This window comes from Meleagris gallopavo, chromosome 4 (genome assembly GCF_905368555.1).
Source record: "Meleagris gallopavo chromosome 4, MGAL_WU_HG_1.1, whole genome shotgun sequence".
Classification (NCBI taxonomy): Eukaryota; Metazoa; Chordata; class Aves; order Galliformes; family Phasianidae; genus Meleagris; species Meleagris gallopavo.
The window spans coordinates 14,983,024-15,000,445 of record NC_139407.1 but is presented as its reverse complement, the minus strand read 5'-3'; the positions used below and the strand labels follow the sequence as shown (position 1 = coordinate 15,000,445).

Below are 17,422 nucleotides of genomic sequence, written 5' to 3'. Positions count from 1 at the left end.
GGGCCTCGCCACCCTCACCTCAGGTATTGTTTCCCTCTCTTCTCAAAAGGAAGCATAACTGAGAATCCAGGTTCTGCTAGTGGCCTGCCTGGGGTCACTGCTGGCTGGACCAGCGTCTCCCGGGGCACTTGTATGGCACACTGCAGCCTCCCCAAGGCCCTGCTTCCTCTGCAGAATACATTTGTTATTACATCTCGGTTCCTCGCTGTGCTGTAATACAGAAGGATTATTAACAAATTATCTGTGAGCCAGTGCATCCCGCATGGGGCCAAAATGCATGGTCTGGAGCAGTGATGCTCTGACAAATGGGGAACTCAGAGTGGATTCAGAAGTTTTGGAGGAACAGGATGGAGGATGCGGGTTATTACCCCATCATAGGCACTCTTTAAGCACTCATGTGGTAGGTCTTGCATTACATTTGCCACAGCTTTAGTATATACATAGTTGCTTAATGTCCATAAAAAAAGAAACCTCTTTTCCCCAATCTGCTGTAACTCTGCATTTTGAGTTTGTGCCTTTCCACACTGGTCACCAAGACTCTTTAACTAGGCCAGTTATTTCTTCCTGTGTCCCTCAAGCCTTCCCACTTTCCTTGATCCCTTTCCAGGACACGTAGGTAAGTTGCATTGAAGAACCGCCTGTTAGGTTTGTTATGCTGCGTTTTCCATATGCACGTAACATCAGCTACTCCGATTTAAAAATAACAATTGTAGTCCAAGAGGCTCCTGCCGTATTTAGGAACGGAGCAGGAAATGTAAACGTCAAGCAGCTGCGCCGCGGTCCCCAGGTGCGCGCAGCGGCTTTAAGCCGGGGCTCGGCAAGCACAGCGCCCGGCGGACGTCTTTTGCGTTGCACCGCGGCGGCTGCGCAAGATGGCGGCGCCCGCAGGCTTGTTACTGCGGCGAGGTGAAGGCGCTCGGCCGCCGCTACCGGGCCCGGGAGGAGCGGGGAAGGGAGGCGGGAGGGCTCCCCGCGGGGCCGGGCGCCCGTCTGAAGCCGTGCGTGCTTTTCTCCGCAGTGCTGACCCCGTGCCGCCGATGGGCCTTGCCCGGGCTCCAGCAGCGTCCCGCCGCCTGCCCGCTGAGCGCCGCGCCGCCTGCCCGCCTCTACGCCGCGGCCGCCAAGTGAGTGCGTGCTGGGGGCTGTAGGCGCTGCCCTCCGTTACTTGCGAGGAGCCGGAGGCCGCCGCGAGGCATCCCTCGGCCTTCTCTGAGCTGAGTGAACCGAGGTGTTTCAGCTGCTCCTCTCACATCTCGTTCTTCAGATTCTGACGTTTATTTTGTTGTTTCTTAAAGTCGGATCCTACTGTCTAAGTAGAAAAGGGGAAAAAATGAGCTCAGTGTACAGAACAGTGGAGCGCGCAATATGCTGAGAGCTCTGAAGAGCAGTTAATTTCTCACTTTTTGCATTCTTATTATTAGCGAAATAGTATCTTTCTCTGCCTGAAGTATTTTTCTCAATGATTTGAGAGCCTGATAAGGCAGGTAGGATTATTCAAGGATTGGGGCTCACTTGTTAACTGTGCTGGAAGTTGGTTTTCTGGCTTGGCCATTGGAGGGAATTAATTAGAGTTAATTTAGGGATGCTGCTTGTTGAATGTAGAACCTACCTTTCTAACTGTTTGCTGATTTACAGTTACTTAACAGTAGCTATTTCTTTCTCTTAAAGTAAGTAACTTTCTATGGTTGATGATAGCTGGGTTTTTATTGTTTTCTGTGTTTCATGTGTCAGAAATGCTAAAAGAGGCAGCTCACAAAAGGCCAAGCAGGAAGAAGCCCAGAAGAAAAAAGGACGTGGCAGGCGGCCGTTGCTGAGCAAGCCTGTGGATGATGTGTACTTGACGTGGTACTATGAGCGACCATCCTACAATGTAGAAGAAGCTGTGGGTATGTTAAAGAAATTTCAGGAACTGGACTTCACATACCCAAAACAGTTTGTGTATATTAATGTGACCCTAGATATGGAACTACAGAAGAAGGTAAGTGGGAAGTGGCTATTAATTCTTATATTTTCTTATTAAAATATGAGTAGCTGTGTTTTAAGTTTAGAGTAAATGTTACTAGTCGTCTTCTCATCTGCCTCTTGCAGATGCTCTGACTGAGTGTTGGAGCGCTGTTTGTGTTTGCAGGTGACTTAATTCTTTTATTGTGTGTATGCTTATTTAATGTAGTTTAAGTACTTGGGGTGAAGATAAGAATCTTCAGGAATTATGAAGATGGGCTATTATGTGTCTGAAATTCAGGTTCAGACAGAGCTGGTCAAACTAAGGTTTACACCTCCTTGAGCTTTCCACCTAGATTATTACCTTAGACGCGTGTTTTGTTCTGGGATGATGTTATAGGGAAAGGTCTTAGTCTAGCTTCTTTTCATCTCTGCTTCCCACCATGTTTTAATTTCTGTTTTTGTCATGCTCTGTGGAAGTATGTTAGTACATGTTTGCTTATGATTTTTTTTATGGGCACGGTTGGAGTGAGGGCGCTTCTGTGTGAAAGGGAAGCATCTATTTATTTATTTAACAAAACTTATTTCATTGTTTATTTCCTTGGAACCCTTGGAATTCATCCACAAGCCCTGTTAAATTCTTGTGGAGCTGCTGATATCCTCAGCAATTACTGGAAGATGGCTTCACGTTGCATGACCACAGATGATGCCAGCTTCCAAAGTGTGACAGACTGGACTTGAATCCAAAGCAGAACTCCCTATGTTACTTTGAAGTGCATGAGAGCTAGGACTACTGTTAAGTTGCTGTAAAGCTATTGTTCTTAGAGGAGTGCCATGGCCATCTCATTTCCTTGTTTGGGTTAACAACCTGGTCATGTTGAGTGAGTATGTCAGTGTGAGCCTTCCTCACCAAACTAGAAGTGGATGGTGTCTTTGCAAGTCTTCAAAAGATGCAGATGAAGAAATGAAGAAAAAGCATAGACAGTTTCTTTTCTATGTGATGTTTATTGCCCTCTCAGCTGCTTAAGAGGTTATTAGGACTCTGGTCTGAGTGTTGTCTTGGTGCATTTTTCTTGTCACCCTGCAAAGGGTCATCCATTTTGTCATTTCAAAGGTGTCTAGCCCAGTTGAGCCTTACATTAAGATATTCTGCTTCCTCCATAGATAAAAAGCAGTTTGGCTTCTTAAAAGTTTATTTCCTTCTGTGTCTAACTAAATATCATCTTTAGCATACCGGTGGCTCTTAGAGCTAGCTAAGTTCATACTTCAAGCAACACAGACCTTGTGCAACTGTTTTTAGTAGTTGTGTAGTATGTTTATGCCTTGGCAAGAGATATGTTTCTTGTGATTGTTTTGCACTGTCTACTAAATTGGTAACATAATTGTGATAAGCTGTGACAGGGTCTCAGTGATTGTTACTGATGCCACCTGAGTGTAGCAGTCCTACACATGGGAGACAGTGACCCCAGCTCCTTTCTCTTGAGCAAATAGCATCATGAAGAACTCATACATTTTTAAGTTGGTGAAGTTACGATTGTATTCTACAGCGGACATACAAAAGCAGTCACAATCTATGCTTTGTATGTTTTTTTTTCGTTTACTATATGTAAGTATAGGCTAAGTACTCATGTTTTTGTCAGGTGGCTGCATTTGTGTGGGACAAAGTTACTTAATATGACTTTGTTTAGTCGTGATTTGTTTCAATTTTTCTTTTTCTCTTTTTAGAAAAAAGTGGATCAGTTTACAAGCATTGTTCTTCTTCCATACCGCTTTACAGATGAAACGAATAAGGTCTTGGTTTTCACGGAGGTCAGTAAGCCTGAATTACTTATTTATGTGTGTCATGAACCCAGCACGCTCTTGTGTAAGAACTAGTTGTGTTGTATGTATGGTACTTGGCATTGAGAAGACTCTTCAAATGCTTTACGGAACTTACAAGTCTTTCAGGGATACGTCTTCAACAGTGTCTTAACATGTTAATATGCATCTTGTGTTTCCTATGTCATGTTATCTTTACATATTTGGTTCATTTTAGCAGTGCACTTAAGGAGAAAACATCTGCATGGGTGTGACTAAAGGAGAGGGATGAGTAAAGTCTTCTATAGGGTTGAAGATTTTGATCATTCTGTAATAAAGATGGACATTTTGGTGCAGCAATCATTCCCATCCTTACTGTCTTAAGCCTTAGTAGACAGTGCAAACTAGAAGTGTTTGTTATTCACCATAGCTTGTACTGGAACAGAATGCATGTGATAGTGGTAGGGAGTAACTTTAAAAAAAAAAAAACCCTAAGCAAGCAGCCAATGAAATTAACAAAACAGCCTTCCCCGCAAATCCTTCATCCTCTGTTGTAGGAGTTCACTAGTATGATATGATGTGTGGAGCCTTTGTCTTATCTGAATGACGCTAGTACAGGCTCTCTGCTGTTGTCCTTTGCCCGTTAATTTTTCTAACAGAATAGTTACGTATAATCAATATGAGATTATCCTAGAGATGTGCCTTGAACTGAATTTATGACCCTTTGAACTGACTTTTGATAGATTTTCTACGTAAGCTGCGAGGTGAGAATCCTCCTATAGAACTGAGGCCTGACAAGCATGCCAGGTTCTGTGTTGCAGTGTCTTGAAACCTCTCTTAAACTCAAATTCAATCAGGGTAGGAGACCCCGTGTGTTCTGAAGATGTGTATGTGGATGAAGATTGAGGGGCTCCAGTCACATGACACCACTTTCATGTGGAAGGGTGAAGCTAGTCAGCTCTTTCTTCTGAGGGAAACCTTGTTTTGACTCTTGGTCAGGAGTATTTACGTTTTCAAAAACCTTGAGCCAAAACATGATTCTTGCTATTATTCAGTGTTTCAAAGTATGTTAACAGCTAAGTCTCACAGAAGAAAAATGAAGTTGTATTCTAAATGCTATTTGAAGCAAAATTTTAATAGCAGAGGTAAATAGCCTTATTTTGTAGTGATTTTAAGTAGCATTCTCCATGCTTTTCTTGTAGCATTTAGTAAATGTTGTCTCTCTGTAGTGGGTGGTTGTCTGTGACGTTCAAAAGATGGTGATAGGAGAGAAAGGGCTTGAGACCGAGCTTTTCCCAAGTGGGATGATGTATTTTTTTTTCCCTCATAATTCACCAGGAGAGGACTGAAGATGAGCCTATTGCTTCTTACTGGGACTGGAATTGAGTGGAGTGAGCTGGAGTTGCTGCTCCAGTGTTAAATCTCCAGTATGGGGTATTTTGGATTAGTTTTAAGACATTCCTTTGCTGTTGATACAGAGCAATCAGTTGTACTGATGTTAATATGCTTGTTTTTTTTTTTTCCTTCCAACAGAATGAGCAAGAAGCTGAAATAGCTCGAGAGAATGGAGCTGCTGTTGTGGGAGGCATTGAATTAATCAAATGGGTATTTATTTTTTAATTAAGTAAATTAAGCATTTTAATTTGCCATAGTGACTGATGGGGAAGGAACAAGAAATTTTATGTCCAAAAAGCTCTAGCTATAAGTTAGCAGCCAATATGAACAGTGAAATACTGCTTTGTGTGTTCTAACATGTTGGTAGTTAGAATTTGTGTACTTGGGTAATTCATTGTATTCCTAAATATATTTGCATTTGTTTTACTGTAGATTTTGGAAGAAGAAATTAAAATGGATTTCTACATAGCTGTTCCTGCAATAATGCCTAAACTGATACCATTAAGGAGCAAGCTAAAACAAAAATACCCCAGCACAAAAAGAAGTAAGAAGCAAAATCTATTTTATAAATCTAAGTACTGAAACAAGATTGAACTCTTGAGGTGACTTTTTTGTTGAGCACATAGAATTGCATTAAGTATTTTGCTGATGTGACTGAGCCGCATGTTTTGTCTTAGGAGAGTTGCTTTAGGAAGCTGGTGCTGTGCCTTGCCCCTTTCTCCTACAACACAAACGTTGGGATTACAGTTGATGTTAGTTTGTCAACTAGCTGTGCATATCATTCTGTATATGATGAGCTCTAATAGTACTGTGAACTTTGTGTGGCAAACTTAAGAAAATAGAAGCAGCTTGTTAAGTGTGTTCACTGAGGTAGTTATGATGTTTAACAGTTAGTGGATCCCATCTTCATCACTGCTCATTGTGTTTGTGCTTCTGAATAACAATGTTCTTCATGCTTTTTGTTAGTATAATTTGTTCACTTATTTGCATGTCATTACCTTTTTATTATGCACGAGGAACTTTTTATTCAGGTCAGATTCTGTAAGCATCAAATGTCAGTCTCTAAATATTTTTGATCTCCCGTGCTTATTTTAGATGTGTTTTAGGGGTGTTTCTTACATAGATGTGTCAGCTTCTTAAAGCAGTAAATCTTGACTCAGATTATCACTTACCTTCTCCCAGCTGTCTTAACAATGCATTCACAAGCTGCAGGCACTGCTCTTAGCTGCCAGTATGTTTGCAGCAAAAAATATATTAGCCTGTCCAAAGCATTACAACAGAATACTCCAGATGTTTCTGTAAAAATGAAAGCTGTATTATTTCATTATGAACTTGATTAGTTTGTGGGTTCCTGATGGTTGATTTATCTTGGAGCCATCCAAAGACATGTGGGAGAAATAATACTTGCAGTTGAAGCAATTGAGTGATGTTGTAAATCTGTTAAATAAGCTTCTGCAGCTGAGATAACAAAACCAGCTGTCTTTACTTTTGCAGTGGCTGCACTGGGCCAGAGTGTTTCAGGTAGAGTGTAATCTTGCTATTTCACAGTTGTATACTGTTTCCAAGGCAGATGCTTGGAGATGGTTTTGAGTTGAACCAGTAGTAGATCCCAGTCTTCCAAACTATTATACTAGGTAACAAAGACTACGTATGTATGCTTTTCACAATTTTTTAAAATTGAAGTGAGATCTGAGTTGCATATTGAATTATTTTACTATATAATCTGTGAATATCTGATTAATTAAGGACGAGGGAATATGGAGGGAGATTTTAATAGAAAATATGGAAACGGCATTTTTGTTTGGTGCTTAATTGCTTTAAGGTGAAACACTGAATTCTCCCTTTTTTAATAGTATGTTCTGCCCTCCGAGTAAGTATTAACTTTTGTCTTTTTTTTTAATTAGATTCCCTGGGTCATGATATTCCCAAAATGCTTCAGTTCTTCAGGGAAGGTCTTGAGTACATGGTACAAGATGAGCGTCTAATCAAGACAAGGATAGCAAGAGTAAGTGGTAATGGAGAGTTCTTAATTGCCCTGCTCAATAGAGCTGAAGTTAGTATGGAAACAGAGAAGAAAACAGTTTTTGTCCTGTGCATTCCCACGATTTTTAATTATTATTTACTGACCCATGAAGTAAATGAAACTTCAGTCTGTTTTGTGTAGTGTCTTCAGTTGATGTGAGCACTATATGTCATTAAAGTACAATGATGGAAGATGGTTCCACTTAGACTGGGAGTGATACATATCTAATGCTGAGAAGTTAAGGATGCTGAGAATAGGATCTGTGATTGTTGTTCTATTGGCGGTGAATTGTAATAATGAACAAAATAAGATGCAACTCGAATACAAAATGTGCCCTATTCCTAGCAATCCCTGTAGTGTTTTAGCTTTTAATGCTTACTTCCACAACCCCAACAATTCTATGTGAAGAAAGCGAAGTGTTATTTATGTAATTAATGATTTGTGGGTTATAAGTTTGTAGAGTATGCACAAGGGGAACAGAATGTATTCACTTGACCCTAATAATTAAGGACTGTTTTCATTTTGAAATTTTCAGACCTAGTTTAATTTTAAAAACTTCGATCCTGGTTCAGGGCAGAAAAAAAAACTTCATTGCACCATGCCTTAAATACCATAAAATTAATCTGTGCTTTAACTACTGCCATGTAAGAAACTGAGTTCTAGAAAAGTATTTTTTCTTCTCTTACAGGCTTTTAATCCTTTTCCTTAAGAATTTTTTTTTTGTTCTGAATTGTTTTGCTTCCATTCTGTTAAGTCTGTTTGTAATCCTGCCTATATTTAACTTTCCATTAACTGATACTGGTGTGGAAAGGAAGTTTATGAGACTTCTAATCTCTGCAGTTTTGTCTGGTGGTGGTAGAGATAACCAAGCTTGTTAATTTTGGCTAGCTCCTGTGAGTTGTGCATGTGAATTTAAAGGACCTGTTCTTATATACAGTACTCAAAACTGAGGTTTTCAGAATTGTTCTCCTAGAATATGGAATGTATTTCATTTTCATACAGACAAGTTACATCTTTATCTGTATGCAAGTCTAAGTGACTACATGAAGCACCACAAATCCATAGCTGTCTTTTTTTCCAGCATTTTGAACATATTTCATGTTGCTTTTGGTTTGGATTAAATTTTAGTCCTTTAACTTTGCTCATCTTGTATTGTAGATCAGCCTTTAAAATACCTTGAAATTAAGGTTCTTTTTTTCTATTCACTTTTTTATAAAGCATTAAAAAACCACAGGTCTGAATGAAAGTGACTGAAGAACTCAGATGGTTTGATAGCATTTGAAGTAATTGCAGTTGGTTTTACTTATTGTACCTTCTTACTGTTGTGGTCAGAGTGTCTGAAACTGTGTTGTGTTAATGATATAAGATGCTGGTGCTACAAGGCAACTTAAGTTCTGGGTGCAGCCTGAGATGTCATTTTTTATTTTTTGATTTTTAGTTAGTAATCGCAGAATCACAAGGTTGGGAACAACCTATAAGATCATCTAGTCCAACCATCTTCTCACTACCACTGCTACCACAAGCTACTAAACCATATCTCGTAGCTCCCCATCCAGACGCCTCTTGAACACTGCCAGGGACGGCAACTCCATGACCTCTCTGGGCAACCGTTCCAGTGCCTGACCACCTTGTGAGAGAAAAAGTTTTTCCTCGTGTCTAACCTAAACCTCCTCTGATACAACTTGCGGCCATCTCCCTGGGTCCTGTCCGTTGCCTGGGAGAAAAGGCCAAACTCTTCTTTATCCCAGCCTCCCTTTGGGAAGTTGTAGGGTGTTATGAGGTCTCCCCTGAGCCTCCTCTTCTCCAGACTAAACAATCCCAGCTCCCTCAGCTGCTCCTCATAGGAGCAGCTCCTCTGTGCTCCAGACCCGTCACCAGTTTCGTTGCCCTTCTCTGGGCACGCTCCAGGGCCTCAATATCTTTCCTGTAGTGAGGGGCCCAAAACTGAACACAGTACTCGAGGTGCGGCCTCACCTGTGCCGCATGGTAAATAGCGGGTTATTGTCAATGAGCTCTTAATCTTGGTTTGGAAGTAGTATGATGGGGATTTTCTTGCGCACAGTCGAGCTGTGGCAAGATACTGTAAGCTACGTGGCAGAGGTGACTCCAGCACAGCACATGTGACGTGTTCAGAGAGCTGTATGCAGAAGGATGTCTGTGGCTACAGCTTGCATAAAGTGTCTCCACCCTCTGTAGCTGCTCTCCTTTGCCTGACCTAGTTGTGCTGTTTGTGCAGCAGCGCTGGGAGGCAATCTGCTCTAGGCAAGGCTCTGGGAGCTTTGCGTGGTTATGCATGTCTGCTCACCACTAAATCTAGAGCTCTTTACATTTAAGCCTTGCCAATGAGGAAAATAATCATTTGTGAATTGCATGGAGATGTGAAGATATATTGCTGTTTTCCAGGTGGTAGCGTAGATGTTTCTGGGACTCTGCCAAGCTGGCGTTTCTCAAAGAGATGTTTTCCTTTTAGTGCTGCTGTCTTATGTTGCCTGTTAGTTCAATTACGGCCAATAGCTTGAAGTTGTGCTGTACTCCCACATAAGTCAGCAGCCTTAATGGTGTTTTCTTATTTTGTAAGTAATTGAGATGTCTTTGAGAAGCCTGGGAGTTGGCAGTGTTAGATTTAATTAGTAGATCTGGAGTTGTGAAACAGAATGTAAAATGTTCTTTCGAGACATGGAGCTTAAAGCAGAAGGGAGGCAAAATGAGAATGCTCAAGATATCCTCTTCAAAATCATGCTATCTGAAGAGGGCAGCTTAAAGTCATTTTTATTGAGGATTTTGACATTGCTTTTGAATGTAGATAGAGTGCTACTATTTTTTTCTCCTGAGTTGTAGATGCTTAGAAAAATCAGAATGGAAATAAATGTGACACCAGAAAGAAGTTTCCAGTTTGTTTTCCTGTCTATGCAGAGAGCTGCCTGGGAAATGGTTCTCCTGTGAAACAGAGCAAGATGATACTGAGAGGTGAGAATTGTTTGTTTTAGGAAGCATATTGTATACCTTTTGTGAATGGTTTGTACAGAAGGACTATTTCATTTGTAGGGTTATAAGTACAGAGAGGTGAGACTGAATTGGAGATTTCTGCAATTTGGTATATGGGATATATAAGTGAGTGAAGTCTATGATAAGATGGGGAACAGAAATGCCAGTCTACATTAGAGGTAGGATGTTGAAGGAACTGTTTCTGAGCAAATCAAGCTTTGGGTAGGTCCAGGGTGTTAGGGCCATTCAGCCTTCTGTTACCTACCTAGTGAGTCTGTCTATCTAGTGAGAATTAAGTCTCGTACAGATCCTGATAGTTTGCACAGTCCTGAGAATGATGTTCTATTTGTCATCAATTACTGGCAAACAGCTTGAATTTGGAACAAAATGAGGAATTGGAGGTGTGGAGGAAATTGTAGCAAGCTGAATTAGAACTAGGAAAAATAGTACTTGACAACTGCGAGGACCAGGGGTACAGCCACAATAAGGGTTGCTCTAGCCTGCATTTTTGCCTTTGCTACTATTATCTGTGAAGCAGCAGTATTACAGCTACTACCTCTGAAATGCTTTCCACTTCAGTGCCAGGATGAGAAGACGGGATCTACAGGGTCTGTGTTAGTTTAGTTTCCTACTAAGAGCTCTGTTTTGGTTTAGGATTTTTTTTTTGCTTTTTCCTTTTCTTCTTGCTGACTTTCTCAGTAAGATTTATAACTAAGCAGAAGCCTGTGGAAAGCAAGACAGCACGAAATAGGTCAGTGCTCTTCTCTAACTGATACTGGCTGTCCTCCAGATGTTCTTACAGGAACATTCATCTGCCATGTGTGTCAGCACTTAGCTATTGGTTTGGGGTCGGTCTTCTGCTCTCGAAAGAAGAGAAGCTCTGGTTTCTGCTCTTGCTGTGTACTGAAAGACATTCGACTCTGAGTAATGATGAAATGCAGTTTTCTTATGCTGATCCTACTCAAAATAAAATGTTAGGAGTAGCTAAACCTGTACTAAAGAGGTTTTCTTAACATTTTTCTATAGAGGCCTCTGAGGAACAGTTCTTGGAGTTCAGCCAAGCCAAGTGTTTTCTCTTGAAATAGTAGAAGTGGTTTTACTTGAATAGTGCAGAGATGTGCAGAGGTCATGTATTATTACAGGATGCCAGTCACAGTACCTTTGTTAATTACTTGACACCTTACTGTGCTCCTGAAATTTCTCCCTATTCATATGAACTAAAAGGTGAAATGCATTGCTGTTCATTTCTTATTAGCACTAGGAGACAAAGGGAACTCAGAACTGTGAACTCATGCTTCCCTTTGAGCTTATTTCTTGTTTTGCAGTTGACTGCAGTACATTTTTATTCATTATAGGTAACTGGAATTCTGGATCTTGCACCTGAAGAAGGCAGACTTGGAATGCTGTTGTTGATGGGTTTTCTATTCTTGTTAGTTGTCTTAGAAGGATTGTAATAGGGGATTTGGGGATAACTTTCTTTTTAAATTTCCTCTTAGATACTGCAGCTTTAAGCCCAGTTTAAGTGCTTTGAGAACTGATTCAGCTTTATGGTTGAATGGCTACTGGCCAGCCCAGGTCCCTTACATGCCATGAGATAAAGCTGTAACAATTCCAGTTGCAGTTTTGGAACAGATAATTATTGACTGTATTGTGCTGTAAGACTTTTTTTAGTAAGTGGAACTTGAGTTTTGAGTATAAGTGCTGAAACTATAATTTCTGGATTGTTGCAGCATTTAATGTAGGAGCCTCAGTCCTGTGGCTGGCTTGAGGTGGGAAAGAGGCTGAGCAAGTTCAAGAAGAGGCTGAAAAATGTGTTGGTGGATCAGTGCTAATGCATGTTCTGGCTCCCTCACAAGAGGGCATAATTGGTTCTGGGAGTGGAGGGTGGACTGATGTGCTTAGCTGTACAAGGCTCTTGGGATGGCAGTATTTTAGGAATATTATGTTATTGCATATTTTCTTTATATTGACAGCTGGAAGAAGAGACAGTGCAAGAGTGAGATGGAGGCTCAAGCTTTATAGCTCCTGTATATTTTTTGAATGTGATGTGAAATTACTGTTGTCTGAACTGAAAGCGACTGGTAGATGTGCAGAGGAGGGAGAAGAAAAGGCTCTCTTGGCCTTCCCCTGGTTTTTCTGCCATGGCTGGCATTTCCTCTGTGTGTGTTACATGTAACAGACAGTGGTTACATCAGTAGCACAGATTCTGCCATGACCAATCTCAGGATATGACTCCCAAGAGCAGTTCAGGAAAACAACTCAATTTTTTTTTTTAATAGTAGGGCATCTTTTAGTTCTTTATTTGTAGATGTAGCCAGCAAATAGGCAAGTGCCTTTTCTGTGTATTCAGTTGCTTATTTCTAAAGATTCCCGAAAAGGTGATGTTTAAAACTCCATTTGTGGAGTCTCAGCAGAGGCAGTGAGAGACCTTATTGAAGAAGCATGTTTCGTACCAATAAGGAAGAATGAACTTTGCTGACCCTCCTTACAGCACCTAGTGCTACTCTAGAGAGTGATGTCCTAAACTTGAAAGAGTAAGCAAGAAGAACTTCAGTTTTGTGTTCCAGTCGTAGTATGTACTATCAGTTTTCTAAGCTACTTTGTGTTTAAGTTGTTTTATACAAAATGGACTAGAATTAGATTCATAGTTGTTCCTTTTGTAGACTTTATTATTTGCCAGAGTGACTCAAGACTTAAAGACCTAAAGACCAATTCCTGCTAGATCAATCTGCTATGTGGCTTGCACAGCTTTAGGTCTGGTCTGGAGTGTTTTTGTCAGCTTAGTAAGCCTAAAATTAACCTTAAATATCTAAGTGCTGAAACACAGTGACACATCAAGACATACTGTGGGATACCTACTGTGTGGATGTGGAAACTATTTTGAAATATTCAGAGCCCTTTGGGAATTATATGTCTTCATTATGGTGCCACGGACATCTCAAGAAAATTATGGCACACAGGCTGTTGGGATGTGTCATGTTATCTGATGGAATGTAACTTACTTTGCCCTGTTTTCTAATAGTATCAAATATGGAATGGTAGCAGATGTCTCTGTGTTTTGAGATAATTGCCTTCTCTCATAATGTGTTGTAGTCTTAAGTTCTTAGAATTGCAATGTATTACTTAGAGAAACTTGAAAATTCTGTTTCTTTTGAGTTCTAGACTTGGTTACGGATGAATAAGTAACTTAACACTTATCAAGCTGTACAAATGAAGGCTTACTCGAGACATGAACACAGTGCAAGATTTGGAAGCAAATATTACTCAAACCTTAATTTGAAGTATAATTTCTAATTAGCTATTAGTGTTAAATTGTTTAAATTGTTCCGAGTATTCCTTTATTTTTTAATTCCTTCAAGCGTGATCAGTCAGTCAGTGAAATGATACGTTCAGCATTAGTGAACAAACTTCTACATCTGTTAATTTGTGACAGGTTTATCATCAAGCTTTGCAATCAGCATAGCAGTAATAAAAATGAATGACTACTGGTCTGTGTAGCAGAGGAATGGTGTTTAGATTAGAAGTTTGCCTGAAGTGCATATAAAGAGATTAATGGACCAAATCTGGGAGGAGACGACTGAAGCTTAACAGCATATCTATTGCAATGAATATGTTTATGGGTAAGTGAGATGTTAATGAAATCTGCTTATGCTGCACTGGGAGGAGTTGGAGAGAAAGATGAGACCTCAGTGATTACTGTACCGTCCACTGAAGTGGAGTTCTTTCTGTAAGAAAAATGCTATTTTCTCTTCCATTTCTGAAATTTCTAGGAAAGTAAATACTGACTTTCATACAGGTGAAGATTTTTGGATTGTATGGGTGAAACCAGAGGGCAGATGACATGACATTGCAGGACATTATGCTTCCAGAACATTAAGTCTGGGTAATGTGTATTCAGTGTATCAAGAGCTGTGGCTCTGGATTTATTTGAACCCAGGATGTTTGGGTTTGTCTCTTCCTTGTGAGTTGCTCGTTGTTAATAGTGTCCATAGAGATGAATGGAAGTTGTGATTTGAGGTGTTTAATATCTGAGGAAATAATACAACTTTGGTAGTGGTGCTGGTTTGCTCCAGAATACTTAGGATCAATCCAGTGAGGACTGCTTATGTAGCTGAAGCAATGAGTAAGTCTTGCAGAATGTGCAGAATGAGGAGCCACCAGTTGATGGTTTTGGTTGGAAGATCAAAAAAGCTGTGGATGGGAACTGAAGTCTATAAAAAGGGTAGTTGCAAACTGGTCTGTGCTTTGTGCTCAGTACACAAGCTGCAAGTTGTATTATGTTGAAATGGGAAAGTAAAAATGAAGCAGAACTCCAAGTTTTTGTGTTTTTTAATGATTTCTTTTGTTCAGTTGTGTATCTTAATGCCTTCAATTTGAAGTACTTTTGTTTTTTTTGGAGATGATCTGTTTTGTGTTTTGATGGCTATTTCTTGATGCTTATTTCTTCAAATATTGTATTTCCTTGTAATTTTGAGAAAGTGCATATGTGCATTGTTTTTAGAACATCAGTAAGGCTACATGTGTATGGAGCTATGGAAGTGTAATTCTTGAATGTCATGTACAGAAAGATGGGAAATAATGAAAACCATGCAACCTTACAGAATACTTCTGAGACACTTTGATAAGGCTGTTAATGGGACGTCTAACTCTTTAACAGGAATACAGAATAATAGGATGGTTTGGATTGGAAGGGATGTTAAAGATCATCTACTTCCAACCCCCTGTTATATGCAGGGGCACCTCCAGTAGACAGGTTGCTCACAGCCCCATCCAGCCTGGCCTTGAATGCCTCCAGTGAGGACGCATCTATAACCTCACTGGGAAACCTGTTCCAGTGTCTCACCGCCCTCACAGTAAAAATCATCCTAATATCTAGTCTAAATCTACCCTCTTCTAGTTTAAAAACATACTCCCTCATCCTGTTGCTTCATACCTTTATTAAAAAAAAAAAAAGCCCCTCTCCAGCTATCTTGTAGGCCCCCTTCAGGTACTGGAAGGCTGCTGTAAGGTCCCCCTGGAGCATTCTCTTCCCCAGGTTGAAGAGCCTCAGTTTCCTCAGCCTGTCTTTATAAGGGAGGCGCTCCAGCCCTCTGATCATTTTTGTGGCCTTCCTTTGGACCCACTTACCTTGATATCCTAGGGAAATAGCTTGATGTTCCCAGTGGGGGGAAAAAAAATAATTATCCAAACACAGAATTCATATATATCCAGCACTTTCAGATATATCTGTGTAGGTTTTAAGAGCATCATGGCCAATTCTGTGTTATTGTTTTTTCAGCTGGATATGCCTACTGAGCAGATCGTTGCCAATCTAAAAACAATTATTGAGGATATCTGCAAGTTCAAACCATCAAGTGCTGGTAAGCAGCTATTTTTTGTATCTACTTGTTGAAGCTGTTGAATCAAAATGAAGAAGCAAATGTTAACCAGGATGTAATTAATGACATCACTGCTTTTTCTGCTTTGGATGGGTAACTTCGTGAATCATAACTTAAGAACTGGATAGTCCATGAGGGCATTGATAGAGTGTGCACTTCTGATGTCAGCTCTTGTTGCACATAGAACTGTGTGATGAAAGGAGAGTGATGCGCAAAGCTTAGTTTGCAAGATTTTTTTTTAAATAGCTTATAGCCATACAGTGAAATCTGCATAAGTCATAAAGACCTTCAGAGTCTGTGTGGATTGTTTTTGCCCCCTGGCATGACCCTTCTGGAACTCAGCACAAAGTATTTAAACTCAAAATCACAGAATCCACCTTTGGTTACTCAAGAGTTGCTTCAGTTGATATTACTCTGATGCTAGCTACCTGCCTGAAGGTATGCTGCACCTTTTAATTAATGGGATTTATTCATGAACTACACTAACTTAGTTAACTAACGGTGAGCTATTTTCATAGTATTTTGCCTCCTTTGTGGTATCTAGCTTATGCTGTGAGCCTTTGTTTGATTGTTTTTACTAGTTTAAAAAATATTTGCTATGTGTAGGATGCAGGCGTGTTCCTTAAAGTATCTTTATAACAATGGAATCTATGTAGGCTTGCTAACTATCAATCACTTAGCTACAAGTTTGATTCTTTCAGATTATCCATATGTGCTCGCATGTCTTCATGCAGCTGTGCAATTAGCACTAAAACAGCATTCCTCTGCAAATCACTTAATCTATTGGAAGACTCAAAATACTACCAGGCATATGTTCTTGGAGTATATGTAGATAAACTTCCACTAAGAAACTGGACTATATATGTAGTTGCTCTTGTCAAAAGACTCACTCAGCATTTGGTGGTAGGATCCTGAAATAGTATAGGTTTCTTCTATGCCCTCTGTCATGTATGAGTATTTCTGTGATCAGCAAGTGCCTAGTTAATTTTCATGAAGCTGCAAATAAAGGAAAAGCAATTGTAATGTATTTTGGAGCATACATTTGTGCCCATGTGATCGTTTTGACTAGAATTATATTGTTAGGAAGAAGGCTTAATAGTTGTAAATAAGGAATTGTAAACACTTGGAAGCCAAGCTGTGTAGAGATGGTATTGACAGAATGAAGATAAGGGGTTTACCATAGAGAATTTTAAGTTTGCTGTGTGTAGGAAGAATGCATTGTTAGTTTATCTACAATCTTAATTCTGTCTCAGTATTTTGATCTACTTGCGTGGTTCTGCTTCAGGTCATACACTGACAAAATCTGGATTAGTATTAAGATAAATCAGTATGGAGACATGAAAATTGGTGGATGACTGAATAGCTGGTATTCTTTGTTTTCTTAGGTCCTTTTGTGAAGAAGCTGGTTATTAGATCTTCAACCAGTGAGGGCTTACTGTTGAACCTTGATGGACTTCTCCCTGAGGCAGAGAAAGTGGAAGAAAAAGAAGAAACTGCAGAAGATGATGAAGAAAAACCTGTTCAAGAATCTGTTAGTACCTGATGCCTTTCCTTGTGCATCTGATGATCAAGTTTGAAAAGCAAATGCTGTTGTTCAAATCATATTCTGTGAAAAAAAAAAAATAGATCTGTGACTTTCATTTTTAAAATTCTGTGTGACAAGAAATTGTCAGAAACAGGAATATGTTGTCAAAACTGAAGATGTCTTAGGCTTTTTCTGTTGGTAGCTGAAAGCTTCCTAATTTGTGTGTAGTTTTGTCTTGGCATGTGATAATTCCTAGTCTAATAAATTTTGTAGTATAAACTCTGAGTTATCACCATCTAATTTCCACAGTTAGAGCTGAAAGACTGGTACACCTTATATTCATAGTGCTGAGTTTTCTACTTTGTGGAAATCACCTAA

The 17,422-nt window shown here is 39.9% G+C and overlaps 1 protein-coding gene across 1 annotated transcript; it reads left to right on the top strand.

Annotated features, from left to right (window-relative positions):
• The first annotated feature begins 759 nt into the window (after positions 1-759).
• On the top strand, positions 760-17,329 carry MRPL1 (mitochondrial ribosomal protein L1). The gene is made up of 9 exons (XM_010709641.3): positions 760-906; positions 1,019-1,124; positions 1,732-1,978; positions 3,667-3,750; positions 5,272-5,343; positions 5,566-5,677; positions 7,038-7,138; positions 15,420-15,501; positions 16,905-17,329. Exons 1-9 carry the CDS (start codon positions 873-875, stop codon positions 17,060-17,062), a joined length of 996 nt encoding a protein of 331 aa, XP_010707943.2. The 5' UTR covers positions 760-872; the 3' UTR covers positions 17,063-17,329.
• The last annotated feature ends 93 nt before the right edge of the window (positions 17,330-17,422 follow it).